This window comes from Ochotona princeps, chromosome 29 (genome assembly GCF_030435755.1).
Source record: "Ochotona princeps isolate mOchPri1 chromosome 29, mOchPri1.hap1, whole genome shotgun sequence".
NCBI lineage: Eukaryota > Metazoa > Chordata > Mammalia > Lagomorpha > Ochotonidae > Ochotona > Ochotona princeps.
In genome coordinates, this window is record NC_080860.1 from 2,469,178 (window position 1) to 2,488,409 (window position 19,232).

At 61.5% G+C, this 19,232-nt stretch overlaps 1 protein-coding gene across 3 annotated transcripts in view; it reads right to left on the bottom strand.

Annotated features, from left to right (window-relative positions):
- Nucleotides 1-5,039: 5,039 nt before the first annotated feature.
- AACS (acetoacetyl-CoA synthetase) overlaps nt 5,040-19,232 on the bottom strand; it is a 29,432-nt gene continuing 15,239 nt past the window's right edge. The window contains exons 10-18 of one of the 3 annotated variants that reach the window (XM_004595358.2): nt 18,454-18,578; nt 14,900-14,964; nt 13,861-13,983; nt 12,696-12,809; nt 11,416-11,541; nt 9,748-9,817; nt 9,392-9,450; nt 8,647-8,849; nt 5,264-5,544 (exon numbers count right to left, since the gene is read on the bottom strand). In XM_004595358.2, the coding sequence (XP_004595415.2) occupies nt 5,407-5,544; nt 8,647-8,849; nt 9,392-9,450; nt 9,748-9,817; nt 11,416-11,541; nt 12,696-12,809; nt 13,861-13,983; nt 14,900-14,964; nt 18,454-18,578 (1,023 nt within the window). In that variant the 3' untranslated portion in view covers nt 5,264-5,406. Of the gene's footprint in view, nt 5,545-8,646; nt 8,850-9,391; nt 9,451-9,747; nt 9,818-11,415; nt 11,542-12,695; nt 12,810-13,860; nt 13,984-14,899; nt 14,965-18,453; nt 18,579-19,232 lie in introns of all 3 variants that reach the window. The other 2 variants (XM_058656728.1, XM_058656729.1) reach the window with 2 other exon arrangements.

The following is a 19,232-nucleotide window of genomic DNA, read 5'->3' on the forward strand; positions in this document are numbered from 1 at the left end:
GTGGATAGCAGCACTCTCTCAGGCTGGGTGCAGCTGCTCAAAGCTCAACGCGCCAAAATCCCATATGGGCGCTGGTTCGTGTCCCAGCAGCCCCACTTCCTATCCAGCTCCCTGCTTGTGGCCTGGGAAAGCAGTCAAGGACGGCCCAAAGCCTTGGGACCCTACGCCTGTGTGGGAGACCGGGAGGAAGCTCCTGGCTCCTGGCTTCAGATGGGCTCAGCTCGTCTTCGCGGCCATTTGGGGAGTGAAGTAGTGGATAGAGCATCTTTCTATTTCTCCTTCCCTCTCCATAAATCTGATCTGCCTTTCCAATAAAAGTAAATATTATTTTAAAAACTCGGTGTCTCTGCCTTTCAAACAGACAAATAAATCTGTTTTATAAAAAGAAACAACCACGGCCCCAAGTTGGCATCCGGGAAACAGCACGATAATCAAAGGGCTTGTGGCTGTGGGGTAGGGTTGAGTGGCTGACCCGTCACCTGACTCACAGCACGTGGGCAAGAAACATCAGAGGCTGAATGAGGGTGGACAGTGCCGTGCACTGTCCACTGAGCAGGGCCTTGCACGGGGCCGAGCACACAGAAGACCTTAGGAAGACTGAGCTGCCTCTGCCCAGAACACTGGCCTGTGGACAAACACAATGAATAGCATGGAGAGCCATGTCACAGCACGAGGGTGGCAGGGAGGGCCGCGCCACAGGGCAAGGTGGCAGCTCAGTGGATGTGAGCACAAGTGTAGACTCTCAGGGAGGGCCTGCAATCTGACCCACGTGGAGTCCAGCTGGCCGTTCAACTCCTTTCCCTCATGGCAAAGGAGACATCACAGAAGATTCCGCACTTGCACCATGTCAGCTGTCAGTCCATTCACAATGTTGTGCAACCATCACCGCTACTTCCACAACTCTCCACCCATTTCCAGAACTTTCCATCGTCCCCAACCAGAACTCTAGCCCCACTAAACATTCACTCCCCATCTCTCCCCTCCAGGGCCTGAACTTCCACTCCCTATTTAGTAATTTGTCCACTGTAGGCTTTGTGTGACATCACACCTTCTGTCACATGTGTGTTAAGGTTCACCTGTGCTGTAGTAGGCATGAGTGCTGGTTCCTTTTGAGAGCTGGGTCATATTTTCCACTGGATGGACAGACCATGCCGTGCTTGCCCTGTGATGGATATTGGGCCATCTCTACCTGCGGGCATGATGGCCGCATTGTGCTGGAGCCACATGGGCCGCTGGCTACAGACCGTGTGTGGCACTGCTGGGCTGTGTGGCAACTCTGCAAGAAACCCAGAGACTGCTTCCCATCAGCAAGATGGCAGGGGGCGCCCTCTTGCCCACACCCTCACCCAAGCCCCGGGAACCACAGGGCAGGCAAGGGGCCCTCAAGGGGGCCCTGTGGGAGTCGGTGCTGCCGAGGGCTTCCGCAAAAGCCCTGCCAAGGCCCCAAGACCACTGTGATCCCATCTCCAGAAACAAACCCTGCACCCCAAGAGCAAGGATTCAAAATGGCACTGTCACCCTGCCAGAGTGGCTAAGAACACAGCTGCTGGGAGCCCCTTGCTCACAGGTCACTGCCTTCAACTGGGGCACTGGGGGCACCAGGACAGGAGGGAGAGGGATATGGCTCAGGACAAGCCATCCCCACGGTACCTGGGAGTCCCCCACTGTATCCCGGAACACGATTGTGAAATCCAGCCGTCAGGGCAAGGCTGGCCTCCCTGGATTCCATTTGCAAGATGAACCGGGCAAGAGCCTGGGCCTAATGGAATTGTCACATTTGCGTGGCAATCATTTACCATGCTTTCCAGGCATGTCAGAACAGGAAAGCAATTACACGATCCATTCCCTGGCAGGACCCTGAAGTTCTCACCCAGGGAGAGACAGCCAGCAAGTCAGGTTGCTTTAAATGAAAAAAAAAAAAAGAAAAAAAAAAAGAAAACGGAAAGCCACAAAGACAGGTTCATTGTGAGAAGTTGAAAGTTTCCACTCGCCTGGAGATCACCTGTGCGCGCCTCGGAGGTGTGATCTCTCTGAAAGCACACTGTCTCAAAGGTCTACAATTAGCTGCCTGGTGAAACCCCCCCACTCCTACCAGGCGGGAGGAATGGGCCACACCATCCCGGGTGCTGTTGCTTAGAATTTCGAGGCAGATGAACTGATTCTCACTCCAGGTCTCACCAGCGGCTGAAAATACGACAGGGTGTGTGACAGAGCTGAGGTGACCTGGGAACCACGCACGACAAGTGATCTTTTTTTCGCTGAGGGACAATTTTTCCATTCATCCAGGCATCCAGGAACTACACCCCCCAACCAAAAAAAAAAAAAAAAAGAAAAACAAAACAAACAGGAGGCAGCATTTATCCAAGGGTCCAGCCCACCCTCATGGGGAATCCTTCCCAAAGGTTCAGTGCTTCGCACCCTGGCCGGGAGGCACAGTCCCCCAAGGGCCCCTCTGGGTGCGTTATCTCCTGAGCTGCCTGGCACTCCTGGCCCAGCCAGGAGCTCACCTAGGTACATCCCGACATACTGGTCACCAGCCCACCCACCCTCAGGTGCCCTTCTGTAGCTGCCACAGCTGAACCCTGATGTCATGAGGACTCCTCCCCAGAGCTGCCTCCCACCCAGGGAGCCACCTCCGGGTCAGCCAGCTGACCCCCCACACCCAGTGCGCACACTTGTCACCTGGGCAGGCAAGGGTTAGGGTTAGGGTGAGAGGGAACAGACAGAGAAGGCGAGCGAGAGACTGCAAGCAAGCTGGGAGAGAAGCTGCTCAGAGACCAGGGCCGTGGCAGACAGCAGGACCCTGGCAGAGAAAGCCTCATGGGAAACCGAAAGTCAGCCGCAGGGCCCAGAGATGCCCACACCCACGGCAGAGCAGGAAGGGCAGCGGCCAGCACCAGCAGGGATCCTACCAAAAGCCATGGGAGCCAAAGCACATCTTGGCAACTCTGGCTGAAGCCATGTCTCTCCTTAATGAAGCTGTCTGGGCAGCACACTGAGCCAGACACGTGGGCATCCCAGCCTGCCTGGACTGTCTGGCCAGAAGTAATGGGCATGCAGATTAAGGCTTGACACTGCCTCCGCACTCCCAGCAACAGTGTCGCCAAGCAGCCGGTGGCAGAAGGCGGCCTCGAGGGCCCGCGCCAGAGGCCAGCAGGGAACCCGGTTCCCTGAGGACACGACTAAGGGTCCACAGCCAGCTGCCCTTGCCCCTGTGCTCAAAGGTGAGGCAGCTAAGAGGCCCCCAAAGACCACCCATCCCCTTCCCTGGAGCCTGTGGAACTGTTAGGGAGCACTGACCAGGGGACAGCTGGTAACTAGACTCTAGCAAGTCGGTCAGCAGATGTTAAGACACGGAAGATCAGTGGCTGGCACTGGGTGCAGTGTCTAGGGCGCCATCTGAGCGGTCGGCCTGTGGTGCCCGAGTTAAGCTACTGCCTGCAACACCAACTTTTCCTAGGAGGTTAACCAGAGTCCTGGCTCCTCCACTCCCAACTGAAGTCCCTGGGAAAGCACACCAAGATGGCCTGAGTGTGTGGACCCTGCATCGACATGGGAAGCCAGATGGAGTTCCTGGCTCCTGCTCTCATCTGGCCCAGACAGCTATTTTGGGCGTTTGGGGAGAAGCCAGTGAACTGGAGATCTCTCTTTCTCTGTGTGCATCTTCAAATAAAACTAAAATGTTCTACTTCAGGGGGTGCAAAGTAGCACCATCCCAGGACCCTCAGACAGGCCGAGGTAGCCCAGAGGGCGGGCCCTGGCACTGCCAGCATCAGGGAAGCAGCAGATTCCATGGTGCCTCCGGAAGCAGTCAGCCCTACGGACACCTCTCTCCACACGTCTACCAGGCTTTGCGGAGTTGCTGTAGCCACCAACTAGACAGCAAAGGCAACAGCCACAGGGGCCTGGCAGGCAAAAGGCCCCACTGGGAAGACGTGGGTCCCCAGCTCTGTGCAGCGAGGCCAGCCAAGGGCCTGTGCCAGCGACAGTACAGCCCAAAGGCGTTCTTAAGGCCATTGTTTTGCTGATCAAAGGGGGCAGGTGTGGAGGCAGCTCCTGGCCTTGCATCCAGCCCTGCTGGCCTGTCCCCTCCATGGGCGGCTGAGGCAAGGCTGGAGCTGCGACAGCCACAGACTGCAGGCTGAGCAACAGGCCATGCCGGCTGTGGTGCCACTGGGCCACACAGGAGGCTGTGACACACAGCAGACACAGGCCCACTCCCAGCATCTCTGTGATGCGAGAGAACCATAGACACCGGGCCAGCTGTGGGGGACCCCAGAGTGGGTGGACGAAGGGACCCAGGGTGTCAGCCACCCTGAGCAGCATGGCTAGGCCAGCTGCAGTAGCCACAGGCAACCGCAGCAATGTGGGCCAATGAGCCCAGGGTACAGCCACCAGCTGGCAAAGAAGCGCCCCCACCCCCGACCGCCCCCAAGAAACACACAGGCAAAGCAGCAGCACTGAGGTGTGTGCCAAGGCACACAGGAGGCGAGCTCCTCGGAGCACTGTGCCCTTGTATTTTACAATCCAAAGTAGGTCATTGTGTTCAGTCATAAGATACAAAAATGAACAATGGGGTGACAGACACTCGCAAGCTTTGAGGAACAGAAGTGCACAGGAGCTGCCAGGCTGGGACCCCAGGCCTTGGCGGACAAGTCACCTGGGGGACAGGTCTATCCCGAGGCCTCGACCTGGAGCAGCCCCAGAGAGCCCCAGGAGGAAGGTGGGGTCGCACTCGGCCACAGCAGACACCATCAGAAACCTGGGTAGGCTGCGCGGCTGTGTGCTGGAGACCCTGCTGGGAGTGATGGTGGGGAGGGGGGGGCGTGTGCTCAGAAGGGAGATGCCCACGGCAGGGGGTGTGACTCAAGTGTGGCTTGGGTTCCAAACTCTGTCCCAGCCATGACTCGAGACGACCACGGGAGCAGCTGGTTGCTAGGGCCCAGCTGTCCACCGTGGAAGGCTGAGCCGCCGGCCATCCAAGGCTGGGGCCGCATCCTCTGGGGCTGCACCCTTCTCGGAGCCAGCCGTCCAGGCTGGGGCCGTGCCCTCTGCGGCCGCTCCCTTCTCGGAGCCGGTGCTCAGCATGGAGTAGATGAGCCCTGAGGGAAAGCAGAGAGGCCAGGAGCACAAGAGGAAGAAACAGGCCTGCATCTGCAAGGAGTTAGAGTGAGCACGCCAAGCACTCAAGCCCATGGGAGCCCTGCTGGCTGGGCACGCCTGAGGCCACATGCACAGCCCCGGCTCCGTGCCTGGCCAGGGCATGGAAGCCTCATATCCCCGAGACCCACCAACAGGATAGGGCACGGCTTGCCCCCATCCTGGCCCACAGGCTTCTACACGACTGTGGTATATGGAGGGTTCGGTGCACGTGTGTGTGGCCAGGCAGCAGGCAGACCAGCTGACTCAGAAGTCCCGCAGCTCGGGGATGTCCCAGTACAGGTCCAGGCTCTCGGGGTTGGAGAAGGCCCCACGCTGCTCCACGGCCCTCCCCGCAATGACCTGTTTCACAGCCACCTCCACCTTCTTGCCATTGAGCGTATACTGTGAGGAACAGGAAAAGAGGGCACAAAGACACAGTGTTACTTTTGAAAGGAAACTGAAACCCTGGCAGACACTGACTGCAACCAGCCCCAGGGAGCTGCGCTCAGCTGCAGCACCCTTGGGCTCTGGAAGCTCATCGCAGCAGCCCAAGACAGACACCCGCTCTCCTGAGGCTGAGGGCCCAGCACCAGCTCAGCATGCGCCACCTATCCATGGTCTCCAGGCCTTGGGTGCTGCACACCCAGGCCCTTCAGAACCCAGCTGTCTGTGTCACAGGCCGGCTAGATGCCACTCAGCCTCCGTTGGCAAACAAGAGAAGGCCTGTGTCATGACCAGGAGGTGATGGCAGCTTGTCCCTAAATTCCAGCAGGAAGGAAGCTCTCAGCACAGTCGGGAAGTCGTGGGCCAACTCCTCACCCGGAGCTGCCTTGCCCTTCCATAAGTTCAGGATGGGGCTCTGGCCTCAGAGGGCGACAGGCGCTGCCCAGGAGCTGCAGGAGGGCTGGCTGTGCTCATCTGAACTGTCACATCTCATCCCACACACCATCCCCAAGTGACCCTGATCTGGCCTGCAGAAGCAGACCCATCTAAGCAGCTCTCTCTCGACAGGCAGAGCGACACGGACAGCGAGGGCACCTGCTCCCGGCTCACTGCCACGGCCCTTGGCAGCCGGGCCCAGGAGCCCAGAACTCCGCAAGGCCCTTGGCAGCCGGGCCCAGGAGCCCAGAACTCCGCAAGGTCTTGAACAGGAGTTGGAACGCAACCACCCAAGCCGTCCTCACTGCTGCCAGGGTCTGCACTAGCAGGGAGCGGAGGCAGGCAGGAACTGCAGCCTGGCACCCTCACATGGCATGCGGGATGTGGGCCTCCAGACCACCAGCTCACAAGCCCCTGTATGCTCTCAGCTGACAGGAAGAGCTGGCTGGAACAAAGCCTGCTGCAAAGTGAAAATGCTGCAAACCAGAAAGGCCTTGCACAGGTCAGAGCCGCGGCAGCACTGAGGCACGGCCTACGGGGCTGGCAGCCCACATGAGCACTGATTTGCACTCTGGCTGCTCCATTTCCAATCTGACTCCTTCTAATGCACCAGGGAAGGCAGGGAGGGTGGCCCAAGTGCTTGGGCCCCTGTGCCTGTGGGAGACCTGGAGGGAGCTCCTGGCGCCAGCCTGGTACAGCCCCAGTTACTAGAACCATTTGGGAAGTGAATCAACAGGTGGGAGACCTCTCTCTCCTCTAACTCTGCCTTTCAAATAAATAAATACATCTTTTAAACAAATATTAGAAAACATTTCACACAGCTCACCCAGCAAGCATGGTGTCCCGCCCCCCTTAAAGGTACAGGGACATGCACGTTGGCCCTGGGCAAGGCCACCATGTGAGCCACCTTAGTGATGTGCTGAGCACCAGGGAGCCAAGCAGCTGCTGTACTGAAGGTGGAAACAGGAGAGCCAGGCCGTGCAGGCGCCATGAGGCACCACACAGCACACGTGAGCTGGCTAGCTGCTAACCTCATTGTGTCTGGGTGCAACAGGAGGCCTGGCCATGAACTTGGGCCACACCCCAGAACCTCATTCAAGTGCTCCTGAAAACCACTCCTGGAGGTGGCACATGACCTCCCTCACAGGCAAGCTCCTCCCAAAAGCACAAAGTTCCCTCTCAAACTCCGGCAGCATGTCGCATGCGGCACCGGGCTCTGGGCGGCCTTGCTGAGGTCACTGCCAGAAACTGCTAGGGCCACGGTTGCAGAGCCAGGAGGCAGGCCGGCCACCGGCACCCCAAGAGCCCTTGACACTGGCATTGTTTTTTTTTTGCCAGAGATGTCATTGGTAAAATCAGCAATGTGTGAACTAATTAGGGCTCTAAACACTGACTTGCAAGGGAACTGCCTGGGGCTCATGTGCTAGCCCTCTCGGATGTCTCGTGTATGTGTGACCAGGCTTCACACACACGGCACAGCGTGCAACGGCCTGCTCCGGTCTCGCCTGCTCCCCTCCCACCTGGCTGTGTGGGCATTTGGGAAGTGAAACAGAAAGCCTCTCACCCCGCCGCTGCTCGGCATCTCAGTACTAAACATACTGTAAGTCAGGAAGCGGAGCAGCAGGCTGCGGAGGAGCCCATCAGAGGAGACCCGGTGCCGGCACAGGTGGCGCCATCGCCCAGTCACACCCTCCCTCTAAGCGCCTCTCGTCGCCGTGTCTCCTTTGAGCTCCCCAGTCTCTGGTTTGCAGCTCTGACCACGGCCAGCAGACTTGGGGGCCCTGTCGGCCCAGGCAGCAGCAGGGCCTCCCCAAAACCACCACATGCAAAGCCCCTGGCCCAGCATGGGCCACCCACTCGCGCTTTCTGACCTGACAGGGACCCTGTCCCCAAGGAAGAGGACCATGCTCACTCCTGTGGCCGTCCTGCAGAGCAGGCCGGGCCCTCCCCTCCATGCTCTGGGGCACAGGGGTCTGCTAGCAGGTTTCGGGAGGGAAGAAGGGCGCAGCTGTAGCGCACAGGTGCCTGAATGGGGGTGGGAGGGTGAGCACACAAGAGCTCTGAATAACTGCCCACGCTCCTGAGACTGCGTGAGCCTGGACATGCCCACTGTGGTAGCGAGGGACACAGGACTCACTCCAACACAGTGACACCCCCCGAGACAGAGCTGGCTCAGACCCCGAAGACAGGAAGACAGGGAAGCGTCACTCTTGCAGAACGGGGTGTATCTCCACGGAGAGCCAGCTGAAGGCAGCTGGCAGGAGAGAGGGAGCGCTCCGCCCCCACAGAAACAGCATGCAAGGCAACCTGGGGCCTGCGGGAACACTCAGCAGGTTGTATGGCAGGGGTGTGGGCAAAGCAAAGAGGCTGAGGGAGCAGTGGCCTCCAGCACGGGGGCTTACCGCCTGTCGGGTGGAAAACACCCTATTAGTGCCCTCCACACACGGGAGCTCCAATCAGAATTAATCTGCTCACTAATAACTCTGAGAACACATGGAGCCCCTGGGGGAGAAGTCAGCGGGGAGCGTGGGGCCGGGCCACTGGAGCTCAGAGCCCGGCGTTTAGGGCAGGCGAGGGAGGGCTGGCAGGCCCAGGCTGCGCTGTGGGGCAGGAGGCGGGACGTACCGGGATGCCCTGGGTCTCCAGGATGAGGCTGGGCACGTGGCGCGCTGACAGGCCCCTGCGGATGGCGTCCCGGAGGCGGCTCACCAGTTCAGGCCCGAAGGTGTGGCCCGGGGCCATCTTGAGGAAGAGGATGACCCGCTCCTCACCGTCCTTGTTGTACTGGGGCACACACAGGCTGTCCATCACCTCCTCAAAGGCTTCCACTGTGGAGACAGGAAGGCCAGCCCAGGGGTGGAGCTCCATCACCGGTCACGGGGAAGGTGGCGGGCCAGGCTCCCACTTGCCCTGGCTCAGGGAGGCTCTGAAGGTGTGGGCAGTACCAGCAACCAAGGCAGGAAGCACGGGTGGGGTGGGGTGGCCCTGAGGCCGTGCCACAGGACTGCCCCCACTGGCTGTCCAGAGGCCAGGACCTCCCTCCGGGACTCTGACCTAAGTCTAGGTAGGAAGCTGCCTTGCAGCAAGACCAAGGCTGTGGCCTGGCTGGGCCCGCATCCCTGGGGTGGGCCCACATCCCCCGGCTGGGCCCGCATTCCCGCGCTGGGCCCCTGGGCCAGCACTGCTGTACTCCATGTCCTCCACAGTAGTGTGTGCCCTCGGTAGTCACGTGACCTGACACAGCCAACCACCTACCCACCATGAGGGTCTAGCGTCACCCAGAGCCCCACACCGAAGCCCTGTGGGCAGCAGCGTCTTCAGTGAGGACTTGGTCATGCCCAACGGAACAAGGGAGGAGGGTACCACGTACCAATGTTGTAGATCTCCGAGCTGCCGAACCGCACTCCGTTGGGGTTGAGGGTGCCGTCACTGGAACAGACAGGGTGGTGCACAGCAGGTTATGGGGCGCCGTGGGGAGGCCGCCAGCCCCGGGCACAGCCCCCCTGGTACCCACAGCTCCAGGAGATGCGGACCAGGCCAGTCCCTCTCAGTGTAGGGAGCAGCCCACACTGCTACCGACCGAACAGGGGCAGCTGGGAAGCTTTCTCGGGGGCCTCCAGTCTGAGGGACACCGTGGGTCACGGCAGAGGTGGGGAACCCAGCCATCGGCCCGGGGCCAGGCCACGTCTCACCTCCCTGCCCCTCCCCAGCCGCACAGACACTCACCTCCGGCCCAGCATGACGATGCCCCCAGTCTTTGGGTTGATTCTGCAGTAGTCACCATGCGCCCAGACACCTATGGGAGGTGGGGAAGCCTGGTCACTGTGAAGGACTGGAGGACAAGCAGGCCACCTGTATGCACGCAGGCGACAGCGCCTGGGGATGCATTCCACAAACAGCACGTATGACAGAGGCTCCGGCCAGCGACCATGTGGGTTGGGGGCCAATGGGAGCGGAAAGGAGTGAACCAGCAGCGACCCGTCGGCAGCTGCTGCTCAGCGGGCTCTGACCCAGGCAGTTGGAGCAGTGGGGGAGGGAATGCCACTTGCAGGGTGGGCCTCAGCAGACCCTGGGGACCAGCAGAGCACCAGCGGAGGGAAAGCCCAGCCAGGCCCAAGGATGCTGAGTGTCTGGGGCAGCAGGGGACTGGGGTCAGGACTAAGCATGAACTCACACACTGTGTGACTGGGCAGGAGGCCACTGCCCCAGACCCACCCACGCAGCCAGTTTGTGTGCAGAGCGCTGCCTGGCAGCAAACATGGTGGCTTGCACACTGAGCACCCCCATGTGGCCAACAGGCCATGCTACCACCCGGGTGCAGCATTTCCAGAACGCCAACAGACCCAAGGGGACCAGACCCTAGCAGCGGGGTCCCTCTGCCTCTTCAACACACCAAAGAACAAGCCTTCTCCACACCCGCCACTCAGACCCCAGGCAGCAGACGCCACGGCACGTGAGGGGGTGGCCAAGGGCGCACATGAGTGGTCGTGGCCTCCTCAGCCAGCCCCACGCTGTACTGTGGTGGCAGGGACGCCGCCTGTAGCCACTGCCACAGCAGCCTGCCTTCCCACAACCCAAGGAGGGAAAAAGGCTGACTAAACCAGCTTTAGTGTTGCCACTCCCGTGGCAGCGTTAGGAGGGCACCCCTGCCCTCCCTAGCCTTCTCCCGCCCCCGCCTGTCCTCTGTCGCCGACTCACCCTTCGGCCACAGCACCTCTCGGCGGCAAGGACAGCTCGGGGGGCTCCACGAACCACAACCCTGCCCACGCCCACCCGGCAGCAGCCCCCACACCCTGACTACCGCCACGACCAACACGCCGTGGAGACGAAGGCCGTGCCAGGCCGTGTGGAATCTGTCTTCCACAGTCATCTATCGAAATGTATTTATTCATATCACCCACCTACTCCCAGAAAGTATCTGAGAGCTTAAGGCTGACCACATCACAGCAGGACTATTCCGAGTCAGAAACCCTGATCCAAACCATTGCAAAAAACACCCATTTCAGCTCAGAGTCTCCTGGCAGCCATGGCGAAAACAGAAATGTGGCCATGGGGACTGTTCAAGTCCCACAGCTGAGGGTGTGGATCGACCAGCTCTGCTTCCCACCAAGCTCCCTGCTGACACACACCCTGGGGGGCAGCACTCAGGCCTCTGCCTCCTGCAGGGCAGACCCTGACCGAGCTCCCGCCTCCTGCAGGGCAGACCCTGACCGCGCTCCCGCCTCCTGCAGGGCAGACCCTGAGCGCGCTCCCGCCTCCTGCAGGGCAGACCCTGAGCGCGCTCCCGCCTCCTGCAGGGCAGACCCTGAGCGCGCTCCCGCCTCCTGCAGGGCAGACCCTGAGCGCGCTCCCGCCTCCTGCAGGGCAGACCCTGAGCGCGCTCCCGCGACGTACCTGGGAACTTGGAGAAGTACGCCTTCCTGTACTTGCTCCCGTTCTCATCGTTCCAGAAGTGCGTGGGCTGACAGGGCAGCGGCTTCGTACATACCAGCTCCCCGCTCTGTCCCCAGACTGCCCTTCCTGGGAGGCAGAGAACAGACTGAGCCTGGCAGGCCGGAGCACGTGTCTCTGGGCCAGCACTCACGCCATGACACCCCGCGCCAAGGATAAACTGAGGCTGGCAGGCCAGAGCATGCTAGCACTCACACCGAGACACCCCAGTCCCCCACTCCCCTCCCTGCGCTCTGGGCTTCGTTCCCGCCAGCTATGACCCAGCCCCAAGCAGTACACAGATATCCCATAGCACACAGCCGTTCTACGTGTCTGTAAACACCCCACAGCACACAGCTCCAGGTATATGGCATTGTGCCCCGTGTGGCCCCGACATCTGAACAATGTGGCCACATTCCCTCCAGCTGCTCTGGCCCACTTCCACTGCCCAGCCATTCTCTCAAAGGACCAGCTAGCCCACCCGTGGCAGCCATGTCCATGGCTCTGATGTTGCACCTGTTACAAACACCAGGGCCTTGAATACCCTGGCTGTGTCCACCCTGCTCACACACTCAGGGCTTCTCCCAGGAGAAGGGCTCCACCCACAGGAAATAGGCTTCTTCCTGGAGCGGCTACATGGGTCTCTGGGACCCCACTCCGGCAGCCAAGTTTCTAGTCCACGCACAGCGAGGACCGCAGGGGCCAAGGGCGGGGCCAGAGGGCTCCCCTCCCAGCAGGGTCAAGCCAGTAGGCACCCTCATCCTGCCATCCCACTGCAGATAGCCCAGGCCCTGCCACCTGTGCTGTGTCATCTCATGCAGGACACCCAGGATCTAGGACCAGGGTCTGTGCAGCTGAGAGCCGGACCTGAAGCCCGCTGTGCCTGCCACTGGCACAGGCCCTGACCGGCTCAGATCTGGGGATGGGGAAGACCCACAGGCACACAGGCAAAGCGCTTTTCCAAAACTAAGGACCTCCTTCCAGCAAGGTCACTGGCATCATCCTGGCACCACTGCTGCCAGCTTGGCCCCTGCTCGTGGAGGCAAGCACACCCTCCCCAGAAACGAAGTCTGTGAACATGTACAGCACACATCACACACAGGCCCTGTCTGGTGTTGACACAAACGGCCAGCGGTCACCCAGAGGGGCATGGTCTCCTTTCTTCTGAGGGTAGACCATCACCATGCAAGTGCTTCCAGCTGACCGTCCGCCCCAAGCAGAGCGGCGGGCAGCAAAGGCGTCACCTTCCTCACTCCACGCCTCCACGGCCATAGCCAGGTTCCGGGCCTGAATTTCGCCTCTGTGCACGGGGATGGAGGGGTTGTGGCCCATGAAGCAGGAGATGATGTCGGTACCACCTGCAAACAACAACCAGAGGAGACTCGAGTTCAAACTCCAGAGGCAGGTACCAACCCCTCCGAGCAGCACTGCAGCTCTGGACATCGGCCTCTCTGGTCCTGGCCTTCTGTCTGCCCCGCTGGCCAGCGGGAGAAACAGAAACATCCTGGCTATGGTACAGGCACCAGAAAACACCCACACTCCAGGGAGCAGCCCCACGGAGCCAGACGGAAGCGCCAAGCTGGGGGGCAGCATAAATTCCCACACTGGACAGCTGCACCCTGGGCCACACAGGGCTGGCCACATCCTGGCGAGGAGGGCAGGGCAGAGGGCCCCTTCCCGCCCCGGGGTCCTGCCTGCTACCCCTCACACAGGTGTGGACACCAGAAAACATCTGTTTTAATGGAAACTTTTTTTGCTGTTGCTGTTGGATTTTGAAGATTTATTTTATTTTTATTAGAAAATCAGATACATAGAGAGGAGAAGAGACAGAGGCTAGATTTTCATTCTGTTGAATCACTCCCCAGTGGAAACATTTTTTACTTCATCACACTGCATAGGCGTGGAGGAGCCCCCCTCGGGAATGTGGGAACCCCAGGCCACCACAGTGCTCAGCCCAGTCAAGGGGGTTCAGCTGACGCTCGGCCTGCCCTGCCCAGCCCTGGTCAGTAACCCCAGAACCCGCCGCAGGGAGGCCTGGCCTGGGGACCAGTTTGGAACCCCACCTGGAAGCTGTGAGCACCACTGGGTTTCATTGATTCTGCAAAGCAGCAGCCCCCCTCCCCGAGGACTTGGACGACAAGGGCAGTGAGCCGTACGTGCTGCTCCGTGGAGCAAGGACCTGCCAATGCAGGGCTGCGGCCACCCCACAGGACATCACCGCCTCAAGAACAGACTGACCACGCACAACTGCAGGGACCTGCAAGGCCAGACAGCCTGCTCCCTGTGCTGGCGTCCCCAGTGGTCAGCAGGTGGCCCAGAGGGCTGCCCTCACGGTCCCCACTGTCCCTGAGCCCTGAGTCGCACTCAGATGCCCGTCTGCCACTCCAGCACATCGAGCGAGGGGCACACCTGAAATGGAGCCCAGGAGGACGCTGCTCTTGATGCACTTGTAGACGTAGTCGTAGCTCTGGGCTTTCAGCGGGGAACCGGTGGACAGGATGGTGCGCAGGGTCTGCAGGCTGTGGGTCTCCACTTGGGGGAAGTCATGGGAGACTGAGCCATGCCCCAGCCGGGACCTCACACATGCTGGGAGCAGGCACACGGTCCCCCACCTAGAGAGGCACCCCATCCAGGACCTCACACATGCTGGGAGCAGGCACACGGTCCCCCACCTAGAGAGGCACCCCATCCAGGACCTCACACATGCTGGGAGCAGGCACACAGCCTCCCACCCAGAGAGGCACAAACCCCATCCAGGACCTCGCACACACTGGGGGCACACACACGGTCCCCCACCCAGAGAGGCACAAACCCCATCCAGGACCTCGCACACACTGGGGGCACACACACGGTCCCCCACCCAGAGAGGCACAAACCCCATCCAGGACCTCACACACACTGGGGGCACGCACACGGTCCCCCACCCAGAGAGGCACAAACCCCAGCCGGGACCTCACACACACTGGGGGCATGCACACAGTCCCCCACCCAGAGAGGCACAAACCCCAGCCGGGACCTCACACACACTGGGGGCACACACAGTCCCCCACCCAGAGAGGCACAAACCCCAGCCGGGACCTCGCACACACTGGGGGCACGCACACGGTCCCCCACCCAGAGAGGCACAAACCCCAGCCGGGACCTCACACACTGGGGGCACGTACACGGTCCCCCACCCAGAGAGGCACAAACCCCATCCAGGACCTCGCACACACTGGGGGCACGCACACGGTCCCCCACCCAGAGAGGCACAAACCCCAGCCGGGACCTCGCACACACTGGGGGCACGCACACGGTCCCCCACCCAGAGAGGCACAAACCCCAGCCGGGACCTCGCACACACTGGGGGCACGCACACGGTCCCCCACCCAGAGAGGCACAAACCCCATCCAGGACCTCGCACACACTGGGGGCACGCACACGGTCCCCCACCCAGAGAGGCACTCACCAGGCTTCATGTCCTTCTCCTCGAGCACCGACAGCCACTTGGCACCTGTCCCCAGAATGGTGATGCTAGAGGGGTGGTGGGAAAGGAAGCACGACTGGCTCGAGGCCACACGAGCTGCACGCGCCGAGGTGCCCAAGCTAGTGACATGCATGGACCAGAGATTCGGGCCCGGAGGCGTGGTGTGCCCTGTGGTGAACTGAGAGCCCGCTTTCTTCACAGGCACGTGCCTGCTCCTGCAGCTACCCTCACCCTGGCAGCACAGTGCCCAGGGCACAGGCCCCCAAACCCCCATCTGTCTGTGCAGGAAGCCGTCATCTTCCCCTCCCCGGAGGCCCTGTCTTCTGACCTCTACACCTGCTGCAGCGTGGAAGGGCCCAAGACAGACATGGATAACCCTTCAGAGCACTCACTGCCCCTTGGGTGTCTTCCAACAGTCTCTCCTGGGGCTCCAGGAGGCAGAATGTCAGGGTGCCTGCTCATGGGGAGGGGACACTGGCAAGTGCACAGAACACTGGAGATTCGGAGCCAGTAGGGATGGGTGAGAGTCGCCAACACCTTGGTGCCTACTGAGCCTCCACTCTCTCCAGTTCACCAGGACCAGCTGCCACCATGAAGCCAGGCCCACACCTGCGGACAACTCCAGGGCCACTGTGCAGTGCCATGGAGCTGAGTGTGGTCCGACCCATTTCCAGGAGGTGGGTGAGGCTGACAGCAAGGTTCCGCCCCTTGGCTCTCCTCCCACTGCCACTGGCGACCAGAGCAGGTCCATGAGGCCTGCTGTCTTTCCAAGAGCCCCTCGCCCCTACCGTGCACACCTGCCGTGCTGAATCGCAGGGCCAGCCCCACCAGGCATGGGAAGGTCACGTCCAGGGAGGCCCAGTAGGCAGCCAAGACCATGCATTAGGGCGAGGACCCTGGCCGACGAGGGGTTCACCTGCTCAGTGTGTGTGTACTGGCACCCAGGGCCATACACACATGCACAGAGGGACATACACAGGCACACACATGCAGGTACTGGCTGCCACGCTCCCACACACACTCTTCCACACTCTCCAGTGCACACCACACTGACAGCCCTAGGGACCAAGCTCCAATGGGGCAGTCTGTTTTCCACCTGCCTTCCCTGAACCCTCCCACCTTGACCCGAGACACACACCCCAACGAGGTGTCTCCACCGACCTCTGATCTTCCTGATTGACACTGGGAGCCCAGCTCGACCCCAGGCCAGGCCGAGGAACACTTACAGCACCAACCACCAAGAACCACACACCACTGAGTCCTGCTTCCTGCCGCATGCGGACTCAGACTCCGTGCGGCTAAGGAAGCGTCCAGGTGTGGTCACCCCCGGGCCAGTGCTCGGTGGCCTGGCACCTACTCCTGGGGATACAGCTCCAGCCCACACTGACCGAACCATGGGGTGGGGAGGAGGGCACTGGCTGGTCCCAGAGGATTCGTGGGCAAAGCACAGCCACAGAGCCTAACGACAGGGACCACGTCTGCTCCCCTTCCCTGCTGTCACAGTTCCCAGGTGCCCAGGAAGGTACCCGACGCCTCCATTCTAGACGCTTCCACCTCTGCTCCTTACAGGCCCCACGTGCCGCCAGCCAACACAGGAGTCAGCAGGGTTGGAGCTGGTGCCGTGGCCTAACGGGAAGTCACTGCCTGTGACAGCAGAACTCTGGCAGTACTGGGTTGAGCCCCCGCTGTTCTGTGTAAGCAGCTGGAGATGGCCCAGGTGTTTGGCCTCTGCACCCACATGGGAGACCTGGAGATGCTGGCTTTGGCCTGGCACAACACTGGCTGCTCTGTCTATCTGGGAAGCGAACCAGCTCATGGACAGTGTTATCTCCTCTCTCCGCTCGCTTCCTCTAGTACTCCCTCTCCTTCTAATTTTGACTTGCAAATAAGTAAAGAAATCTTAGGGGGGAAAAAGGAGCAGGGTCGGGCTGCTGGACAACCCAGCCACGGGCCCCAGCCACAGGCAACCCAGCCACGGCCCCAGCCACAGGCAACCCAGCCACGGGCCCCAGCCACAGGCAACCCAGCCACGGGCCCCAGCCACAGGCAACCCAGCCACGGGCCCCAGCCACAGGCAACCCAGCCACGGGCCCCAGCCACAGGCAACCCAGCCACGGGCCCCAGCCACAGGCAACCCAGCCACGGGCCCCAGCCACAGGCAACCCAGCCACGGGCCCCAGCCACAGGCAACCCAGCCACGGGCCCCAGCCACAGGCAACCCAGCCACGGGCCCCAGCCACAGGCAACCCAGCCACGGGCCCCAGCCACAGGCAACCCAGCCACGGGCCCCAGCCACAGGCAACCCAGCCACGGGCCTCAGCCACAGGCAACCCAGCCACGGGCCCCAGCCACAGGCAACCCAGCCACGGGCCCCAGCCACAGGCAACCCAGCCACGGGCCCCAGCCACAGGCAACCCAGCCACGGGCCCCAGCCACAGGCAACCCAGCCACGGGCCCCAGCCACAGGCAACCCAGCCACGGGCCCCAGCCACAGGCAACCCAGCCACGGGCCTCAGCCACAGGCAACCCAGCCACGGGCCCCAGCCACAGGCAACCCAGCCACGGGCCCCAGCCACAGGCAACCCAGCCACGGGCCCCAGCCACAGGCAACCCAGCCACGGGCCCCAGCCACAGGCAACCCAGCCACGGGCCTCAGCCACAGGCAACCCAGCCACGGGCCCCAGCCACAGGCAACCCAGCCACGGGCCCCAGCCACAGGCAACCCAGCCACGGCCTCAGCCACAGGCAACCCAGCCACGGGCCTCAGCCACAGGCAACAACCGAGCCACAGGCCGCAGCCATGGGCCCTGCATGGATGCACCTGCATGTTCAGACTCCACTCCACTCCTGAGCAGGCAGAACCCCAAAACCGATTTTCTTTCTACACTGGCCCTCGGCTCCCCACACAGACTTCCAGGCAGGCCCTGGCCTCCACTGTCACAGACATGAATGCGCAGATGGGGCACTGCAGGGGACAGCGCTGGCTCAGCGCCCAAGGTTCTCCTTCCAAAGGCTGGCAATCTCAGGCCCCCCGGCGCCAGGCCACGTCCGTCCGCCTCGGCCCTCCGGCGCCAAGCCATGTCCACCCGCCTCGGCCCTCCGGCACCAGGCCACGTCCACCTGCTCTATGGTAGCTTACTTCTGCTAAGGGACCGACACAGCCGTGGCCAGCCTGCAGTGACCACTTCCTGGTCTCCATGCACAGTTTCCACTATAACGTTAAAAGAAATAAGTGCAGGCACGAGTCTGGACCAGCAGCCCCACGTGTTCCACGTCACGGGGCCTGGGTTGCAGTGGGGCCAGCTTCCTGCCAGCATGTCCCCCAGATGGCTTCAGGGGATGGCTCAAAGGACTGGCTTCCCATACCCACTCCACATACAGGGGTCCTGGCCTCTCAAGTGGTCCCCTGCCCCCACCCTGTCTCTCCTCCTCAAGCAGGGACCAGTGAAGCGCGAAGCACTGCATACCAGCAGCTGACAGCTCCTGGCTATTGTAAAGCGCCTACCTGACGGCTGAGTGTGTCGGCAGGTACCTACCCTATCCTGTCCACCAGGTCCCAGAGCACATTGGGAGTTGGGACCAGGGGGGACCCATCATAAAGGACCAGAGAGGCCCCCGTGGCGAGAGCAGACACCATCCAGTTCCACATCATCCAGCCCACCTGCAACAGAGGGGGCAGCTCAGCCGGGGTTGCAGGGGCGGCCACCACCCACTCCGGGCACAGGGGGCAGCTCAGCCGGGGCTGCAGGGGAGGCCACCACCCACTCCGGGCAGAGGGGGCAGCTCAGCCGGGGCTGCAGGGACGGCCACCAACCACCCCGGGTGCCAGGGGACTGAGCTAAGGGGGGTCACCGCCTGGCCAGCCTGGACACACACACTCTGCCCCAGCACCACCATGGCAGAATAGACACAGGTGGTGAGGCCACATCACAGGATGTCTGCTATGGCCTTGCTGAGGACAAGAATCAGAACAAGGCAGACACCATAGACGTGGGAAGGGTCATACTTGGTGCCCACATGCCAATGATACCACACATGTGATACACGCATCAGCCACACACACACACGGTACCCACACCATCAGCATGACACACACACGCCATCCACTCCACAGGATGAACACAGGTCCTGTGAACGCCATGCACTTGGGGAGCAACCCTCACGACACTCCGAGGACAGCCGTGGCAGCCAGCTGTGAGCCCACAGCTTCTGCAGCATGCGCTGACAGGGACTGAGTCCTGGGCTCACACTGAGTGCCACACAGGGCAGCACCACGCCACGCGCCTACCCGAAGGGTGGACAGTGGACATGCGCA